Source organism: Zalophus californianus, chromosome 9, assembly GCF_009762305.2.
Source record: "Zalophus californianus isolate mZalCal1 chromosome 9, mZalCal1.pri.v2, whole genome shotgun sequence".
NCBI lineage: Eukaryota > Metazoa > Chordata > Mammalia > Carnivora > Otariidae > Zalophus > Zalophus californianus.
Genome location: NC_045603.1, coordinates 42445753 through 42463588, shown reverse-complemented (window position 1 = coordinate 42463588; position 17836 = coordinate 42445753). Strand labels below are relative to the sequence as shown.

Here is a 17836-nt window from a genome sequence, read left to right as displayed (position 1 = left end):
ATCATTTATATATAAGAAAAGTTCTCAGACATGACAATAAACAAGCAGTTTATGACTAAACATAACTGTCATCAGTTTAACTCTTAAAACTTCTACACTCTTATCTGTTATCTAAATTTAATGCCTGATTTTGACAAAAGATGTATTGAGTATAGAAGGGTAACTGTAAAAAAAGAAAAAATTAAGTTTTTTTTTAATGCAATTTTACATTGTATCAAGAGTCCCACTCTCTAATTTTCTAGATTGTCATTTTAGTTACAGTAGACTTAAAGAACATTTCAGGTATTAAATATTTTCCTTATATTCCAGTGGTTTCCTTTAAGAATATCATCAACATTATTCAGAAACAAAATGTTATTGAGGAAAGTTTCAGATAGCATGTAATGTCATATCAGCAGTTGGGGAAATAGATAGGAACAGATTAAACTAAAAAGGAAATCAATTAAATTTTAAACCTTTGAAAGGTAAATGTATGTTCTTTTAGGAGATTTTAAAATGTGCCCTGTATAAAATAACAGAATATAAAAAGTATACCTTTTAAAACCTATACAACTGTAGTATAGTTAATAACACCTCTACAAACCAAAGAATCAGTAAATTCTGCCATTTCTTTTGTCCGAAGACAAAAAAAAAAAACCCACAAAAAACAACAGAAACCCAAATTATTCAATTAATTGTTTTAAAAATGAGTTATGTTGAATTGTTGACTTCTATGGGCTAAACTATCTAGATCTCTTTCTTCTCAACTAAAGTAACCACCAACTTCCTCCACTATAAGTATTAAAAATCATTTTTAAATATATTTTTAAACAGAAATTTTTTTTGAGAGAGAAAGAGAGAGCAAGCAGGAGAGGAGCAGAGGGAGAGAATGTCAAGCAGACTCCATGCTCAGTGAGGGGTCTGACATAGGGCTTGATCTCATGACCCTGAGATCATGACCCGAGGTGAAATCAAGAGTCAGATGCTTAACTGACTGAGCCACCCACGTGCCCCTAAATGTATTTTTAACATGACTGAGAGTTGTTTTGTTTATATTGCTATATACCTAAGAATTTCCACATAGCTGGAGGATTGTTGCTATTCTTTAAAAAAGCCAAACGATTTTATATTTCAGATCTGTTTGTATTAGTCAAGGTTCTCCAGAAAAAAAACAGAGAGACAGAGACAGAGACAAAGAGGAGAGGTTTTATAGAATTGACTTACACAACTGTAAGTTAGCAAGTCCGAAATCTGTAGGGCAAGCTGGCAGGGTGGAGATTCAAGTAAGAGTTGCTGTTGCAGTCTTGCATCCAAAGTCTTGGAAATCAGGCAGAATTTCTACGTTGCAATCTGAAAGCAGAATTCTTTCTTCAGAAAATCTGTCTTTGCTCTAAATGCCTTCAACTAATTGGATGCAGCCCACCCTCATATAGAGGGTAGTCTGTTTTACTTAAAGTCAACTGATTGTAAAGTTAATCATATCTAAAAAAATACCTTTACAGCAATAGCTAGATTAGTGTTTCACCAAACACTTGCCACCATAGTCTAGCCACACTGACACATAGAGTATCACCATAGTCTAGCCATACTGACACATAAAATTAACCATCACACTGTTATTTGTCATCATGTATATGGAATCGTTATATTTTTGGTAAACTATTGCTATTTTTTAACTATTGCATTGTAAAAATTCAAATCCATAATTAATTACTCCTTAACTTGCAGTCTGAAATAAGCTAAAGGTAAACTGACACATATACATATATTTTGTATTATTTATTATTGTGTTGTCTTCGTGGATTTTTTTTAATTAAACTTTTTCATGAATAATTAAAATAGCCTCTGATTTTTAATATAATCACCTCTTTATCTTCTTCAGACACCTTATTCATTCAAAAGCATGTTTCCTTAAATCAGATTAATTTAAATTCTACGGAACACATAAAAATGAATTTTTATAGAATTATATTCTGTGATTTTGAAGAAATATTTCTCAGAATATTAAATTGGAACTGGTATGGAAACTTGCAAGTAGTGGTAGTTCTTAGAAAAGAGGGTCTCTATTTGCAGACTTCTCTATGCTTAAGTTGTGAACAGAAGCTTGATAGGTGGAGTGCCTCTGCCTTACTGAGTGGGGCTTCCCCTCATTGGCAAGAAGAAAAAATCCTGGGTCAAGGAGTTGTCTTTTCTATTCCTTATGATCGTAACCACAGACTCTTCAAAGGACATGTTGGGAGGCCTGACATCACTAGCAATTCTTTTACTCTGAGAAGATCTTGTTCTTAATAACCCTCCTATTTCACTCGGTTTGCAATTACTAAACAAACTGCTCTGGGTTTGGCCTTTTCAATTTACTGGAGGCAATTAACTCAGGATTTAAACAGTGCATTCTTTTTGGGGGATCCTCTTGTCTTACTAGGCTATGTTTGAAATTCCCACAAATTTGACTAATCACTTGGAGGTAAAGTGATCAGACTCATCAGTCTTAGCTGGGCCAGGTTTACCCCATTCTTACCCCCTGGGAAGGATCATAAACAGATGGTTTAAACAGTAGTCTCTATAGTTTTTTTTATTACACATCCCTATCAGTAAAAAACAATATATATATATTGACTGGTCAATAGTCCTGGTTCGCCTGGGACTGAGGAGTTTTCCAGGACATAGAAAAACACACTAAACCCAGGGCACTCCCTAAGAAGTCAGAAGGTTGGTGACCCTATACTTAAATCAAAAGTATTCATGTATCATTTAATTACATGTATTATGTGTACTTTTATAATAGAGCAATATACATTTTAAATACACAAAAATTGAACCTGAAAGGGATGACATAATAATGAATTAAAAAATAAGTGCTAAAGAGAGGTTTATGCCAGGAAGACGATAAGACTCAACTGATACTCAGGATGCCTGGGTGGTTCAGTCAGTTAAGTGCCTGCCTTCAGCTCAGGTCATGATCCCAAGGTCCTGGGATCGAGTTCCGCATAGGGCTCCTTGCTCAGCGGGCAGCCTGCTTCTCCTTCTGCCTGCCACTCCTCCTGCTTGTGCTCACTCTATTTCTCTCTCTCTGACAAATAAATAAATTTTTAAAAAAGAATGAACTGATATTGTTTGCTTGCACTTGTGTCTTTACAACTATACTCTGCAATTTCCTTTCAGCAAGATATATGATCATTTTGTAATGGTTGGCTTAGTTAAAACCCAGTAATATACTCTGTAATTAAATTTACCCAGGTTCATACACTGCAGCAAAAGAAATAAACAAATCCCAAAATCATCACTCCCTGTAGAATTACCATTTTTCCTCAGGAAAGCTATGTACCACTTGCCATTGCTCCCTGTCAAAAAACGCCAAGGACTCACCTGCACATATTGGATTTGCTCCTTATCAAAATAACTCAATAAATATGTATTAAAATGCACAAAGTATCTGACACCATACTACGGGTTAAAAATTTACTTTAGTCCTTGTCAACATAAGTAAAAATGAGATAGTATTTATTAATAGTATTAATTTAATAATAGTAATACCTAACACTAAGTAAGGTTTACAATGTGCCAAGCACTAAGTGTTTCCATATAATAATTATATAATCCTCTCAATAATCCTGTGAGGTAGATGCTATAAATTTTCCTTTCTTGAACTACTAGTAGGTTTAAACATATTTTTATAAACTTCATTCAAATTTACAGATATATTTTTTGAGAGTTAAGATAGTGTAAGGGAATGCTATCCTTTGGTCAAGGAAAGGAGTTATTGCATACATACAACCACTCTAAATAAATACTGACCTCAAGAATACAGAAGTAATATAAATTAAGGTGTCAAAATTTCATATAAATATTCCCAGATTTATATTCAATTTTATGGCTTTGACTTTTAGGCAGAGGCACACTATATTTTATTTCCTGAGGCCCAAACTCATCCTCGAAGCTGATTATATACAGTACATCTTATCTATATGTGAAAATAATAGATGCAGCATGAAATTTCCAGTTTCTGGCTCTTTTTTTTTTTTTTTTTTTGGTCAATTGCCTGCTTATCTCCTTCATTTATTTTTCTAATTGTGCTGTTCATTTTCTTAGGAATTTTAAATGATTCTTAAATGTACCTTGATGGCACTTCCATGATTTTAATCCTTTGACATCTATCTAGCAGACACCTTTCTCAGTTGTCTATTTACATTTTAATGAACTAACATCTATCTTTCCATTTTTGAATGTTGCATCTTATTTGTACCACCAATTGGGTTTTCATCTTATAACACTTCTCATGCACCATTATCATAATTTGAATTTTTGAATTATAGAAAAGATCAATCAAGTGAAGCCTGACATAAAAGTGAAAGAATAAGAGTAAAGTAAAAACAATATGTCTCCCCAATAACATCTCTATGGACAACAAAATAATCTTTAGACTTATTGCATGATCATTCTCCTTAAGTGTACATAAAAAATGTATTTTTAAACTTGCTAGTTTTTATCAAAATCAGAGGGTAGAATTAGAGTATTATTTACCTAAAATTTCAAGCACAATGTACAGAAACTGAAAACAAGCCCAAAGCCATCTGAGATAAGCAAGAGACTTAGCCTATATCCTAAAATTACCTATACTTTTCAAGTGAAGGCAATATCTCTGTAGACACAACAGAAAAGTAAATGGGTATTCAAAAAGAACATCTGCAGCAGAACATTAGTCAAATAAATAATTTAGTGATAATTTATTTTTCACATTGCTTGTAAAGAAATAGATGATTCTGTCAATACCCTCTAACAATTCCAATGCCTTCAAGGAATTTAATGTGTTAAATTATATCACCACTTCCAAAATTAAAAAAGTTAAAACTTCTTTGAGGGCTAGATGAATAGGCCAAAATTTCAAAGTTCAAGAAGTCACAAGCTATAAGAGCTTATGAGAAAATGAACACATCTTTTGGTACCATTGGGGAAAAAGAATTTCCTTTCCTACACATGGTCCTTCTGGCTGGACTAAGAATCAAATTGGCATGAGACAGATTAACAAAAGAAAATTAACCTTAATTTTGTATGTATGGGGAATCCAAACAGACATAGAAATTCCAAAGACAGGCAAAATAAGGTATATATGTCATTCTGAACTAAGGAGAAGCAGACAGGGATCTGGGATCTCAAAGAAAAGGAGTGCAATTCACAGGAAGATGAAAAAGAGTAAAGGTTTAATAAATGTTTGCTGGGCCTTTCAGAAACAATGGGACATGGAAGACCTTGATCAAACAGACCTTGCTGCGTTCCTCCCTGTCTATCAAAACTAGTTCATAGTACAATGTAGGAATCTATGGCAATAACTCTTTCCTCTATCTAAATTCTTTTTAGATACCTCTCAGTTGTGGGGAGGTAAAGAGCTTTTCCTGAATCTGCTGGGTTTTGATTGCTTTTGAACTCAAAATAGTCTTCATTGCCAAAGTATCCCATCTTGGGACAGCCTGCCCTTGGCCCTTACAGTACTGATATAGAATCTGTGATTTTAATACATAAAATGTTAAAGTGATTAAATGACCCTCAGATACTATGTGCCTCTTTAAATTTTTGGAAAAAATATATTTTAGAATGCACTGAAATGTTTCTTGTATGAAGCACATGATGTGGACCAATTCATTGAAAGACTGAATATTTTGCAAAACATTCTCAGCAAACCCAACCTCTTTTATACAAACCAAACTAAATGCCTTCATGTGCCCTTTCTCTGTACTTCCATTTTAGTCATTTGGGTTTAAAAATTAGCTCTACCACATACTGGCTGGTGACTTTAGACAAATTACATGACCTCTTTTTCTGAGTTTTCCATCTGTAATACAGATAATAATAGTGTCTGTTTCTTTTTTTTTAAAGATTTTATTTATTTATTTGAGAGAGAGAGAATGAGAGAGAGAGAGCATGAGAGGGAAGAGGGTCAGAGGGAGAAGCAGACTCCCCGCTGAGCAGGGAGCCCGATGCGGGACTCGATCCCAGGACTCCAGCATCATGACCCGAGCCAAAGGCAGTCACTTAACCAACTGAGCCACCCAGGCACCCTATAGTATCTGTTTCTTAAGGCTTTTATGATTTAAATGAGTTGATTTTTTCCAAGCATTTAAAACAGCACCAGATAGTTCTGGAAACAGTGGTGACAATTATACAATAGTGCCACTGAATTTACACTAAAAATGATTAAAAAGGTAAATTTTATGTTAATGTGCATTTTACCACAGTAAAAAAATTAAAAAATAAAATAAAATAGTGCCTGTCACATAAAAGAATTTTTGAAATAAACTAAAAGTAACATTTACTGGGGCACTTAGGTGGCTTAGTTTGTTGAGCACCTGACTTCAGCTGGGGTCATGATCTCGGGGTTCTGAGATGGAGCCATCATCAGGCTCCAATCCAAGCTCAGTGGGGAGTCTGCTTCTTCCTCTCCCTCTCCCTTTGCCCCTTCCCCTGCTCATGCTCTCTCTCTCTATCAAATTTAAGTAAAATCTTTTTTAAAAAATAGCATTTACTACTCTGCATTATAATTATTTGCTGACTTGTCTATATCACCTGTAACTAAAATCTTCACGTAGATAGACTACATATTTAGCTTGTTCAGCATTTGTAGCTCTAACACCTATCATGGACTCAGACATATAGGAGGTCCTAAAGAAATACCTATGACTGAGTGTGGTGTCCTGCAATGGAATGGGTTGCCTAAGAGACAGTAACTTCCTTCTTAGTATAATTATTTTAGGAGAGGCATAATGATCTCTTATTAGTGATGTGTCAGAGCATTTGTCCAATCCATGGGACTAATAAAATTGTCTAACATTTCTTCCTAATCTAAGATTGCATTATACTATTTATCTTGTGCTTTGATATAGCAATTTTCATAATCTAACAACAGTACCAACATAATAAAGGAATTCCATCTTTCACCACATGCCACCTTCATCCCTATAGTATGCTCTGCTGGTACTAAAACACTTTTAGTCTTTTCAGATCTCCTGGTATATTTACATGCCTTTTTCTCTTTGTTTGAAATGTGCTCTGTCAAAATAAACAAACAAACAAACAAATAAATAAAATGTGCTCTGTCACCTGTATGCTTCACCTTCTTGAGGTCACATTCTCTAGAAAGGCTTCCATGGTCCTCAAAAGGGGTGTTAATTGTCCCATACATGCTGTAATAGCATTTTGGTTTTGTTTTTATCACATGGTATAAGAGTTACCAATTTGCTAGTTCTCTAAACTATAGGCTATTTGGAAACAGAGTCTGGGTGTTTCTCAACTATCTAACACATTGCCTGGTAATAAATATTTGTTAAAAGTATAACGGCATGAATGAAACCATCTTGTGAGGTCTACTGCTTTCAATTGTATACATCATCATTTTTTTAAAGATTTATTTATTTATTTTAAAGGGAAAGAGAGACACAGAGAGAAAACAGGAACAAGCCAGAAGGGGCAGAGGGAGAGGGAGAGGAAGAGAATCTCAAGCAGACTCCCCACTGAGCGGGGAGCCCAAGGTGAGGCTCGGTCTCACCACCAGAGATCATGACCTGAGTGGAAACCAAGAGTCAGAGGCTTACCCCACTGAACCACTCAGGTGCCCCTGTACCTCATAATTTTTAAAGCACATTCTTTTTGATATTTTGACCAACCAACTGCCAATGCTTTCTTTGTGGCAAAATTCTGTCACAGTGTCAATGAATTCAAGTACCCCGGTAATGCTACTGAACACAGTACGTTATATGCAAATGTGTACCCCAAAACAAATATGTGCTTTTATTTTGTGTCTAGAACTTATATTCCTCCAAGCGAGTTTTCTTTACAAAATGTTTGAAGGCAGAGAGACCAAGCCAAAATTGGCTAAGACACTAACCATTTTGTTTGAAAGAAAGAAATGAAAACAAAAAATGAGTTCTTACCAACTGTGAACACGACAATTTGTCAGAGATGATGAATTCTGATATTCCAGGCTGTCTATACAGTGCTGGTGAGATGAAATGAAAATACTTTAACCTTATGAGAACTTGATGATTCCTACTCTACCCCTTAAAAGCTGAGCTTTCCATTCTTCCATTTATTCTGTGGTTCCTCACAAAAGATTATTAAAACACAGAGAAAATCTCAATGAGGAAGTCTGACTTAAAGAGGAAATACTTTTGTCCATGAGGATAATAAAGGGTGCGTCCTGCACTAAATTTTCAACTCAAGAGGCAAGAATGGAAGAAAAAGATTTACTGAATTTTCATCACTATCACAGAAGAATGCTCATTTCCCCTTGCATAATTAGAAAGTTCCTCAGACATATTCATTATTCAGCAACTGGCATTCAGTGTACAGATGGCTCATAAACGATGACACATCATCTGGTGTCAGAAATCAACCCTGGATAATATTTCGCTACCTTAGTTTAGTGAAAAGCCTGTACTCCTTAACCTCAAGCCTCTCTTTGGTGAGTTCTGCAGATAGCTACAACCAGCTTCTGCCCCCCACACCCGTGACTTCCATTCCTGCTTCTCCCCCAGCTCCTAGGAAAGCAGGCTCAGCTTGCGTGTGTTGCTGCGTAGATTGGTAGAGACGGGCTGGCGCGTGCGCGCTGGCCTGTCTGCGGCGGGTGGACCATGGAGGCCCCAAGGCCCTTTGCGCGGGAATGGTGCGCCCAATCACTTCCCCTGACGCGAGGAGGCCTCTTGAAGCTGCGGGTCTGGGAACTCTGGCTACTACTGCTGGATTTCGGTTTGAACGCGGAACTTCCTCACGAAGAGGACGTACACTTTATCAATGAGTACGTGAACGTCCACAATGAGCTCCGGGGCAACGTCCTCCCCCGAGGGTCTAACTTGCGCTTCATGGTGAGGCTCTAAGGCGGTTGCCCAAACCAACAACCTCCTTGTCATGATGCCACCCCTCAGCCTCAGAAACCCTGGCACTGCTTCACTGAGGCTGACGGATCGCGGGGAACTGCACTTTCAATTTGGGTTTAAAAATACACTCAAATAAAAAACATGTTACTGTGACACACGGTTATTACCAAGATTTTGCAAAGGGGTACTCAACTGAGGGAGTGTCTCAGTGACCTCATCCCAGTCCTGGACTTGATTTTGCATTCCCTTACAATGTTATTCTTCCTTTTTTCCTCCATTTCCCTCTCCTATTTCTATTTTACATCTCACCAACTGTTCTCTTGCTACTTGTCTTTGTGATTGTCATTTAAAATGGCTGCAAAATTTATTGGATAAATATTCTCTTACCAGGCAATTAGGAACTTCAGTTTACATTATTAAATGATATTGCAAGGACTATTTCCATAGACATAAGTCTTTTCTTCCTTCTGGATTAGTTCCTTAGACAAATTTGAGAAATGGGATAAATAAAGGATATGATATTTTTAATTTATATGATATATAGCAGTTGCTATTCTAAAGGACTACGCCAAATTAAGCAAATACCAGTAGTGTATTATAACTTATTTTCACACAGTCATGGGAAGCAATGACTAAATGCTTACAAATTTGGATTTAAGAGTTAAGGCTTCCTGGATTTAAATCCAGGCTCCACAATTTACTGACTATAAGTAGCTATAAGTAAACTACTAACATTTTTGTGTTTTAATTACTTCCTTTGTGAAGTAAAAACAATAATAATGCATAACTCATGGGATTATTGTGAACATTAAGTGAAATAATGCATAAAAAACACTTAGAATAGGGACTAATACACAGTAAGCATGTGATGGGTAAACAATATGCAAAACAAGGCAGTAGAAGGATAGTCCTTGGAGCATTGTTTGCAAATGAAAGCTATCTAAAAGGCCATTAATAGGGGAATGGTAACAGTTATTATATATTATCCATACTATAGAATAATACTGTGTTGACTTTGTAAAACTTAGGTAGATCTAGTTGTGCTAAAATGGAACAATCTCTCTAAGTGAAAACTGCCAAGTTGAAGGCCAATTATATTCAGTCTGGTATGATTACAATAGTACAGAAAAAAATCACCCAATACCTACCTAAAACATCCCCTGATATCTTATATTTGAATGTGTTTGTATGAATATGTATATAGAGATAGAGAAATGCATACATAAGCAATTTTTTAAACAATTATTACCTTTGGGGAGAAAAGTATGGGGGATATCCTAAAGGAATATTTATTTTCTATATTTTCTATATTTGTGTATAATCTATGAAATTAACTAAGAAAACGCTAAGGAAATCTTAGTATTGGTTTTCAGAAATGTTTATTTTCAGATATATTGTAGCATGTATAAAGCATTTTGATTTTACAACTATTTTGCTGATTTATCTAAGTGTATTGTTTTTGTTCTTGTCCTTAAGTAAACAGTGAACTAAATGAGTCTCTAAATAATGATAAAATTATACATTTCTGGATCTTTCTAAATAGCTAGCCAGGGAACAGTATCTTGTGATATTTTCTTACATTTCTGAGACTATCCATAAAACTTTACATGTGCCTCTTTTATAATATTCACCAAGTATCACTATGTGTTAAAATTTTATATTTATAAAATATAGAAGACAATATTTATGCCTGACTTTGTATTTTATTCCCCACATTACAAGAGTTTGCATATACTCGGTATTCAATAAACAGTTCTTAGATGAATATTTTAAATTATTGTATTACTATGTATAAAAAGAATGAGATTAAAAGTATATATTCTGAACAGACTACATGTAAGAGTATTATAACCATTTGCATCATCTAACAATATGATTTTTATTTTATTTTTATTTATTTATTTTTTTAAGATTTTACTTATTTGAGAGACTGAGAGAGTGAGAGAGAGAGCACAAGCAGGGAGAGTGGCAGGCAGAGGGAGAAGCGGGCTCCTCACCCCCCCACCCCACCCCCCACCCCCCCCACCCCCCCCACCCCCAGCAGGGAGAGGAGAAGCAGCGAGAGCTGGCTTCTCCCTCTGCCTGCCACGCAGGGAGCCCGATATGAGACTTGATCCCAGGACCCTGGGATCATGACCTGAGCTGAAGGCAGATGTTTAACTGACTGAGCCACTCAGGCGCCCTAACAATATGATTTTTAAATTACAATTAAATGGATAGTCCTTTGCCTCAAGAAATAGTTATTTCATTTATGACTAACTCAAAAACATTTTCCCCCATAGAAATTCCACAAACAAGCCCATAATCACAAAGTTAGAATTGTTTTCCTTAAATAGAATATGAGAACTCAAGGAAAATAATTTAGAGAACAACATCAACAAAAAACCCTCATTATTATTATTTTGTTGTCTTTGCTTTTTGCATTTTTTTCAGACTTGGGATGTAGCTTTGTCACGGACTGCTAGAGCATGGGGGAAAAAATGTGTGCTTGAACATAATAATCATTTAGAAGAACTAAACATGGCCCATCCTAAATTTAATGGTATTGGTGAAAATATATGGGTCGGACCTGAAAATGAATTCACTGCAAGTATTGCTATCAGAAGTTGGTATGAAGAGAGGAAAAAGTACCGTTTTGAAAATGACAGTTGCTCTAGTGACTGTTCTAATTATAAACAGGTATCAAATTTTTATATTAATTCAATAGACTCCTTAATGGTTTCCTACCAAGCTTTTATTGATTATGTTTCAATTTTATAAATAACCCCAAATGGTAAAGTTATTACTTCTAATAGAGTCAAAATTCTAATCAGTCCTAGAGCCTCAAAATGTCTGTAATTCCATCTATTATGTGAACCATACAGTTAAAATATTCCTTTAAATGTAGTAAATCTCATCTCCATACCCAGAAATGAAAGGTGCTTTTCTAAAAGTAATATACACACACTGGAAAAGGAAGAAACCAGCAAATAAAAATTATCTTCAAATTATTGACTATAAACATAAGTAAAAGACTTGATAATTTTTGCACAGATCAGTACACATACTACTATATAACTGATTGATTAAAACATTTTCAGAGCAAATTAATAGCCTTATTTTCCTGTCTCCTGTCTAACAATCCATCTTTACACTTTATACTCCAAGAATACTGAACCACTTGCTATTTCCTCTACATACACTTATTATTTCACTATCACATTATTTATAAGCATCTATTTACATATGATACCACACTGAGTACAGAGAGTTATCTTATCCTTACATTCTCAACACGACAAGAACATAACATTATTTTGGTCTTCTATAAATATTTGTATCAGTAATCAAATTATTGGATGAACTTCTAAGTTGATTTAAGAGATGATTATTTTTCAATCAATAGAGTATGATGTCATGTTTTATGCAGAACTTAAAATCTTGTAATTTTTTCATGTTGAATTCATGTCTTTAAGTTCCATCAAATGAATCATGTTTCAAAAGACGTTTGATCCATTCTTTCTTCTTCTAGAAAGTTATAGTGGTTCTCCATTGTTTTACTCATATCAAAGCCAGATTTCTTAATATGATTTTAATAATCCCAGTAAATTAACCAAGTCTACTCCATGATCTACTCCTGTTATTTTTTACTCTTTAATTCTGGTATACTAGATATTTTTGTTTCCTGTATTTGACCTGCTTAACTCCATTTCAACTGCTGCAGACATTCTATTCTCTATTCTTGTAACAGAGAATATTTCTTTAAGAATCACATTTTAAAAACCACTAAAACTTGGGATAAAGAGAAAAGGAAACCAGAAACTGTTTCTCTTTTCCACAGATGTTAACAGACAAGTACTTTTTTGTTATGTGGAAGTATTAGAAATACTAAAGCCATACAGAGAATTTCTGGAATATCTTCAGTCATTCTCATATTGTCACTCCAATTCAAGACCTGTTTTTCTTTTTATAGAAACCAGCTCTTTTATATATATTTTTTTAAATTGCAGGCCCAGACTCTATTTTATTTTATAATGGAATTTGCTCAACAAAAGAAGAGAAATGCTGACCACATTCAATTACTCTCTATTCTTATATTGCTTTTTCTTCCCTTCTGTAATCTTGATGTCATTTTTCTCCCTTCTAGTCACAACTTCCAGTCTTCTAAAACTTCTCTTCTTTTCCCTCTTCCTCTCTGTCAATAACCTAGAACTCTCAGGTTCAACAGGAGTTTGAAAATTGATTCAGTATGTGGGCCTTCTTTGGCTCTAAAACGATCAGTGTTTCTCAAACTCTTTATCCTAAGGCAAAACCTGCTAAAGGTTTCTCTAAATAGAGTTTGGGAAATGCTTCCCTAAATCTATGACAATTCTCTACCTGCATCCAAATAAAGAATACTTTATATTCCTTAAATTGCTTGGTTAACGGTTCTTTGTGAATGGAATATATTATCATTTATAACATGACAGAGTAAATGTTTAGAATCAAATTTTGTTTTCTTTGAAAATTTTATTTTAGCTTGTTTGGGACACATCTTACAAAGTCGGTTGTGCTGTTACTTCATGTACAAGAGTTGGACGTATTAGATATGCAGCGATTTTCATATGCAACTATGCACCAGGGTAAGTTATTTAAAATTTTAAAAGGAATATAAAAATAAATTGGGAATTTTTCAAGGTTAAGTTTTCCTACTTTCAAAATATTCTTCTAAATGTCTTTGTGAACTGTAAAAGAATTAAATATAAGATATTGAAGATTTTAAATTGAAATAGTTTAAATTCTATAATGAAAAAAGTCATATTTTGGAGATATTGATTTAGCATTCAAATTAGCCGAGTATTACTTCCTAAAAGAATTTTAACTTTAGTATTATTTCACAATATCTAGCCTAATTAGTGTAGGATTTAAGTTATTTTCCAAAACAGTTTATTCCCATATTTATAGTAAAAGTCAAAAATAAGTTTAGATGTGTTGCAATGTATGTTTTAAGAATTGTTTCAGGAGTGCCTTAGTTTTGCAACTGAAAGACACTTTTAATTGACCATCCTTTGCAAGTTGCATTATTATTTGAGGCTAGTCTTATATGAAAAATCATAATATCTCAAAGATGCAAGAGTACTTCAAAAGTCTTCTTTTGAAGAAATTCGAATTCTTTGCCCTTACTTACCATGTGATTATTTACCCTACACCTGAATACCTTTCTATGATGGGAAATAACTACCTTCCAAAATAGCCTCCATCCCTGGAGAGTTTTGTTGGAAAGTCTGAAGTTCTCTTATAGGTCAAGATGATACTATAAGTAATATTATTAAAATGTCCAACTAAGTGAGAAAATATCCTCATCAATATGTCAAGGAAACAGTAAAAAATTGACTACACACTAGGATTAAAAAAGAATTTCTGCCAAATAAAATGTTCTGAGACTAAACCGAAAAGAAAAAACAAACAAACAAAAAACCATAGATTACTGATTACTGATTGTATTCCTCTGGATAGGGAAAATAAGAGAACTATGATGTAAATCAAATTAAGCTGAGAAATCTTCCTGACCCTGTTTTGTGACCCTGAACACAGTCACGCAAAACAAGTCCAGGATGTAGAGTCATTATAAAACCTTTTAGGCTTCCTTTCATTCCTACAGACTGAAAGCATGGGACAATATCTATTACAGCGAGAAACTTTTGAAAGCTAACTGCTGATTGGTATTGAAAATTCAGAGAACCAGGTACTGATTTAAGGGAGGAAAGAGGTTCCCTCTGAGGCACTAGTCTTCATTTATGCACTCGGCAACTCTGTACAAGGCACTGATCTATCTACCAACAAGACAAAAGAGGGCTGACCATATTTAATTTGTAGTCTTGGAAGGGAGACAAACAATAAATAAATAAACACATAAATAAATAATATTTAATTAGATAATAAAATATGCCGTGAAACATAAAGCAAGATAAGCAGATGGAATATGGAATATAGATAGGGTATTTATAAGAGAAAGTGGCATTTGGTTTGAAGATGACTAAAGAATATTTCAGATAGAAATAAGAGCGTAGGGGCACCTGGGTGTCTCAGTTGTTAAGCGCCTGCCTTTGGCTCAGGTCATGATCCCAGAGTTCTGGGATCGAGCCCTGCATCGGACTCCCTGCTCAGCGGGAAGCCTGCTTCTCCCTCTCCCATGCCCCCTGCTTGTGTTCCCTCTCTCGCTGTGTCTCTCTCTGTCAAATAAATAAATAAAATCTTTAAGAAAGAAAGAATGAGAGAGAGAGAAAGAAAGAAAGAGAGAGAGAGGAAGAAAGAAAGAAAGAAAGAGAAGAGCAGAGCATATACAAAACATTTGAGCTTGGAATGAGTTTAGCATGTTTGAGAAATGAATAACTGGTTAGAGGTAGAAGTTGAGGTAGAAAGTTAGGTGACAGCTATACCAAATAGCATGTTAAGGATTTTGAAATTTATCCTAAGTAATGGCCAAGTCAATGGAAAGTCTTAAATAAGTGAGTGACATGATTTTATCTATGTTTTGAAAAGAACCCTTAAAAAAAAATTATCCTTGCTATTGTATTGAGCATTGAGTGTAGGGAAATATGGGTACATTGAGGAAGTAAGCACAATTAGATTGTTTCTATATTACAGGCTATAGGCTATGGTATTCTTTTTTTAAGTAAGCCCTACACCCATTGTGGGGCCTGAAATCACAACCCTAAGATCAAGAGTAGCATACTGTACTGAATGAGGAAGCTAGGTGCCCCTAGTCTATTTTGGATTAGGGTTTTAGCATGTGCATTAGTTTGCTATTGTTATATAATAAATTACCAAAAATTTAGTGACTTAAAACAGTACCCTTTTATTATCAAAGAGTTCTGTAGTCTGTAAGTTCATGCACAGTTGTGGCTAGATTCTCTGATCAAGGTCCTAAAGGCCAGTATCAAGAACCTGACTGAGTTCTTACCTCTAAGGCTCTAGGGAAGAATCTGCTTCCAAGCACATTCTGATTGTTAGCAGAATTCAGTTCAATGTGGTTATAGGACTTGGACTGCATTTACTTGCTAGCTCTCAGCCAGAGGTTGCTCTCAGCTTCTAGAGCCTGCCCACATTCCTTAACACAAAGTTCCCCCCATCTTCAAGTCAGCAAAACCTTCCCATTGTTCAAATCTCTGGCTTCTCTTCTGTGACTAGCTAGAGAAAGTTCTCTGCTTTTAGAGTGCCCAAATTATTGAGTCAGGCCCACCTCAATAATTTTCCTATTTTAAGGTCAACTGTACCATATAACATAAATTATTAATAATGGAAGTAAAGTCCTGGGAATTATGCAAGGCACATATACCAGGGGAAGGGATCTTATGGTCCATCTTAGAATTTTGCCTACCATAGATTGGGAATTGAGAGGAAAGGACAGTTTCTGCATATATCATGGAGCTATCTGGAGCTAATTATACTAGTTGATGGATTTGACTCGAGGGACAAATGGGATACAATAATCCAAGATGATACCTATGTCTTTAGTTTGAACAACTGGGTGAATAATGATGCCATCAACTCAGATAGGGAACAACAGGAAATGTGTTTTAGATTTGGACATACTAGGTGGAAATATAAATGTGGGAAATGAAATGAATCGTGAGAAGTAGAAAGTTCTATGAAGGTCTAGGATAGGTTTCTAAGTAGAGGAAACTATTGGTATAAAGGCCCTGAGATAGAAATAAATTACAGTCTTGAATGAGATCACCTTATGTGAGAGTATAGAGACTTAATTTAAGGATAAAGTCCTGGAACACTACGGTATTTCAACTTTAGACAAAGGAGGTAAGAGGAAAACCTAAACAGTCCTAATAAGGGTACTTGGAAGCCAAGTGAAAAACATGAGTCAATATGCCCAAAGTGGTTAACCATATGAGTTGCCTCTGAAAAAATGAAAAGCATGAGGAAGGAGAGATGACAGTTTCATTTGATAGGATGAAGGTATTTGGTGACCTTAATAACAGTAGTGAATGCAGGAGTACCCCATAAGTATAGTGATAAGTATGAAGCTACAAGGTAGGATTACTCTTCTTTCCACCCATCTCTCCCATAAGCTTCTTTGTCTTGGAATTTCTATCAACCATTTTTCTTTGGATACAAATATTGGCAAGTTTGCCCCGTGAAGGATCTAGGTTAGAACATATATTAGTCAACTCAGTCCAAGTTTTATTTGATATGTACTCATAGTAGACAGTCATAGCTATCTTTCTTAAGAATAGTTAGTAGAAAAATCAACCCATCACAGTATTATGAAATAGAGTAAAAATGAATATAAGAGAGACAAATGGAATATTGGAATGTGTAGGGGCTGATTGGTGCCCCCCCCAAGATATATTCAGGTCCTAATTCATAGAACTGTCAATATTAACTTATATGGCAAGAATGAGTATTGTCTTATATGGCAAAAATGTGATCAAGATAAGGATCTTAAAAGGAGAAGCTTAGCCTAGAATATTTGAGTGGCCCTAAATGCAATCGCATAGATTCACATAAGAGAGGGAAAGGGAGATTCAGCACTTAGACACACAGAAGAGGAAGAAGCAAAGGGGTCATAGAAGAGGTTGGAATGATATATCCATAAACCAAGGGACTTCTGGAGCCACCAGAAGCTGGAAGAGTCAAGGAAATCTCCCCATGAGTCTTTGGAGGGAGCACAGTCCTGCCAACACCTTGATTTTGGACTTCAGGCCTCCAGAACTAGGAGAATAAATTTTTGTTGTTTTAATTACCCAGTTTATACTAATCTGTTAAAGTAGCCACAGGGAACTAACACAGAATGGAAGAATAAAACAGATTTGCCATAGAGAAAATATAAATCAATGACAACCTTGAAACATTCTCTCAAAACACAAAGATGAAGAATAGAAATCAAAATTTGTATGAAAAAAGAAAGGAAATATATAGGACAGATAAAATCTATAAATTGGTACTCCTAAAGAACAGAGAAAAATAAATGGAATGTAAATAATAATCAAAGAAAAGAGGATGTTTCTAATCTATAA

General features: G+C 35.0%; 1 protein-coding gene and 1 long non-coding RNA gene across 2 annotated transcripts in view; one reads left to right on the top strand and one right to left on the bottom strand.

Moving 5' to 3' along the window:
* Positions 1-1194: 1194 nt before the first annotated feature.
* Positions 1195-8500, bottom strand: LOC113921529. The gene is made up of 3 exons (XR_003519714.1): positions 8384-8500; positions 7902-7966; positions 1195-1329 (listed from the first exon to the last, which is right to left on the bottom strand). It is a non-coding gene; the product is annotated as an uncharacterized LOC113921529 (long non-coding RNA).
* A 100-nt stretch (positions 8501-8600) lies between these two features.
* Positions 8601-17836, top strand: part of GLIPR1L2 (GLIPR1 like 2) — a 29683-nt gene continuing 20447 nt past the window's right edge. Inside the window, exons 1-3 of the mRNA XM_027592338.1 lie at positions 8601-8831; positions 11277-11522; positions 13341-13444. Of these exons, the coding sequence (XP_027448139.1) occupies positions 8601-8831; positions 11277-11522; positions 13341-13444 (581 nt within the window). The remainder of the gene's footprint in view (positions 8832-11276; positions 11523-13340; positions 13445-17836) is intronic.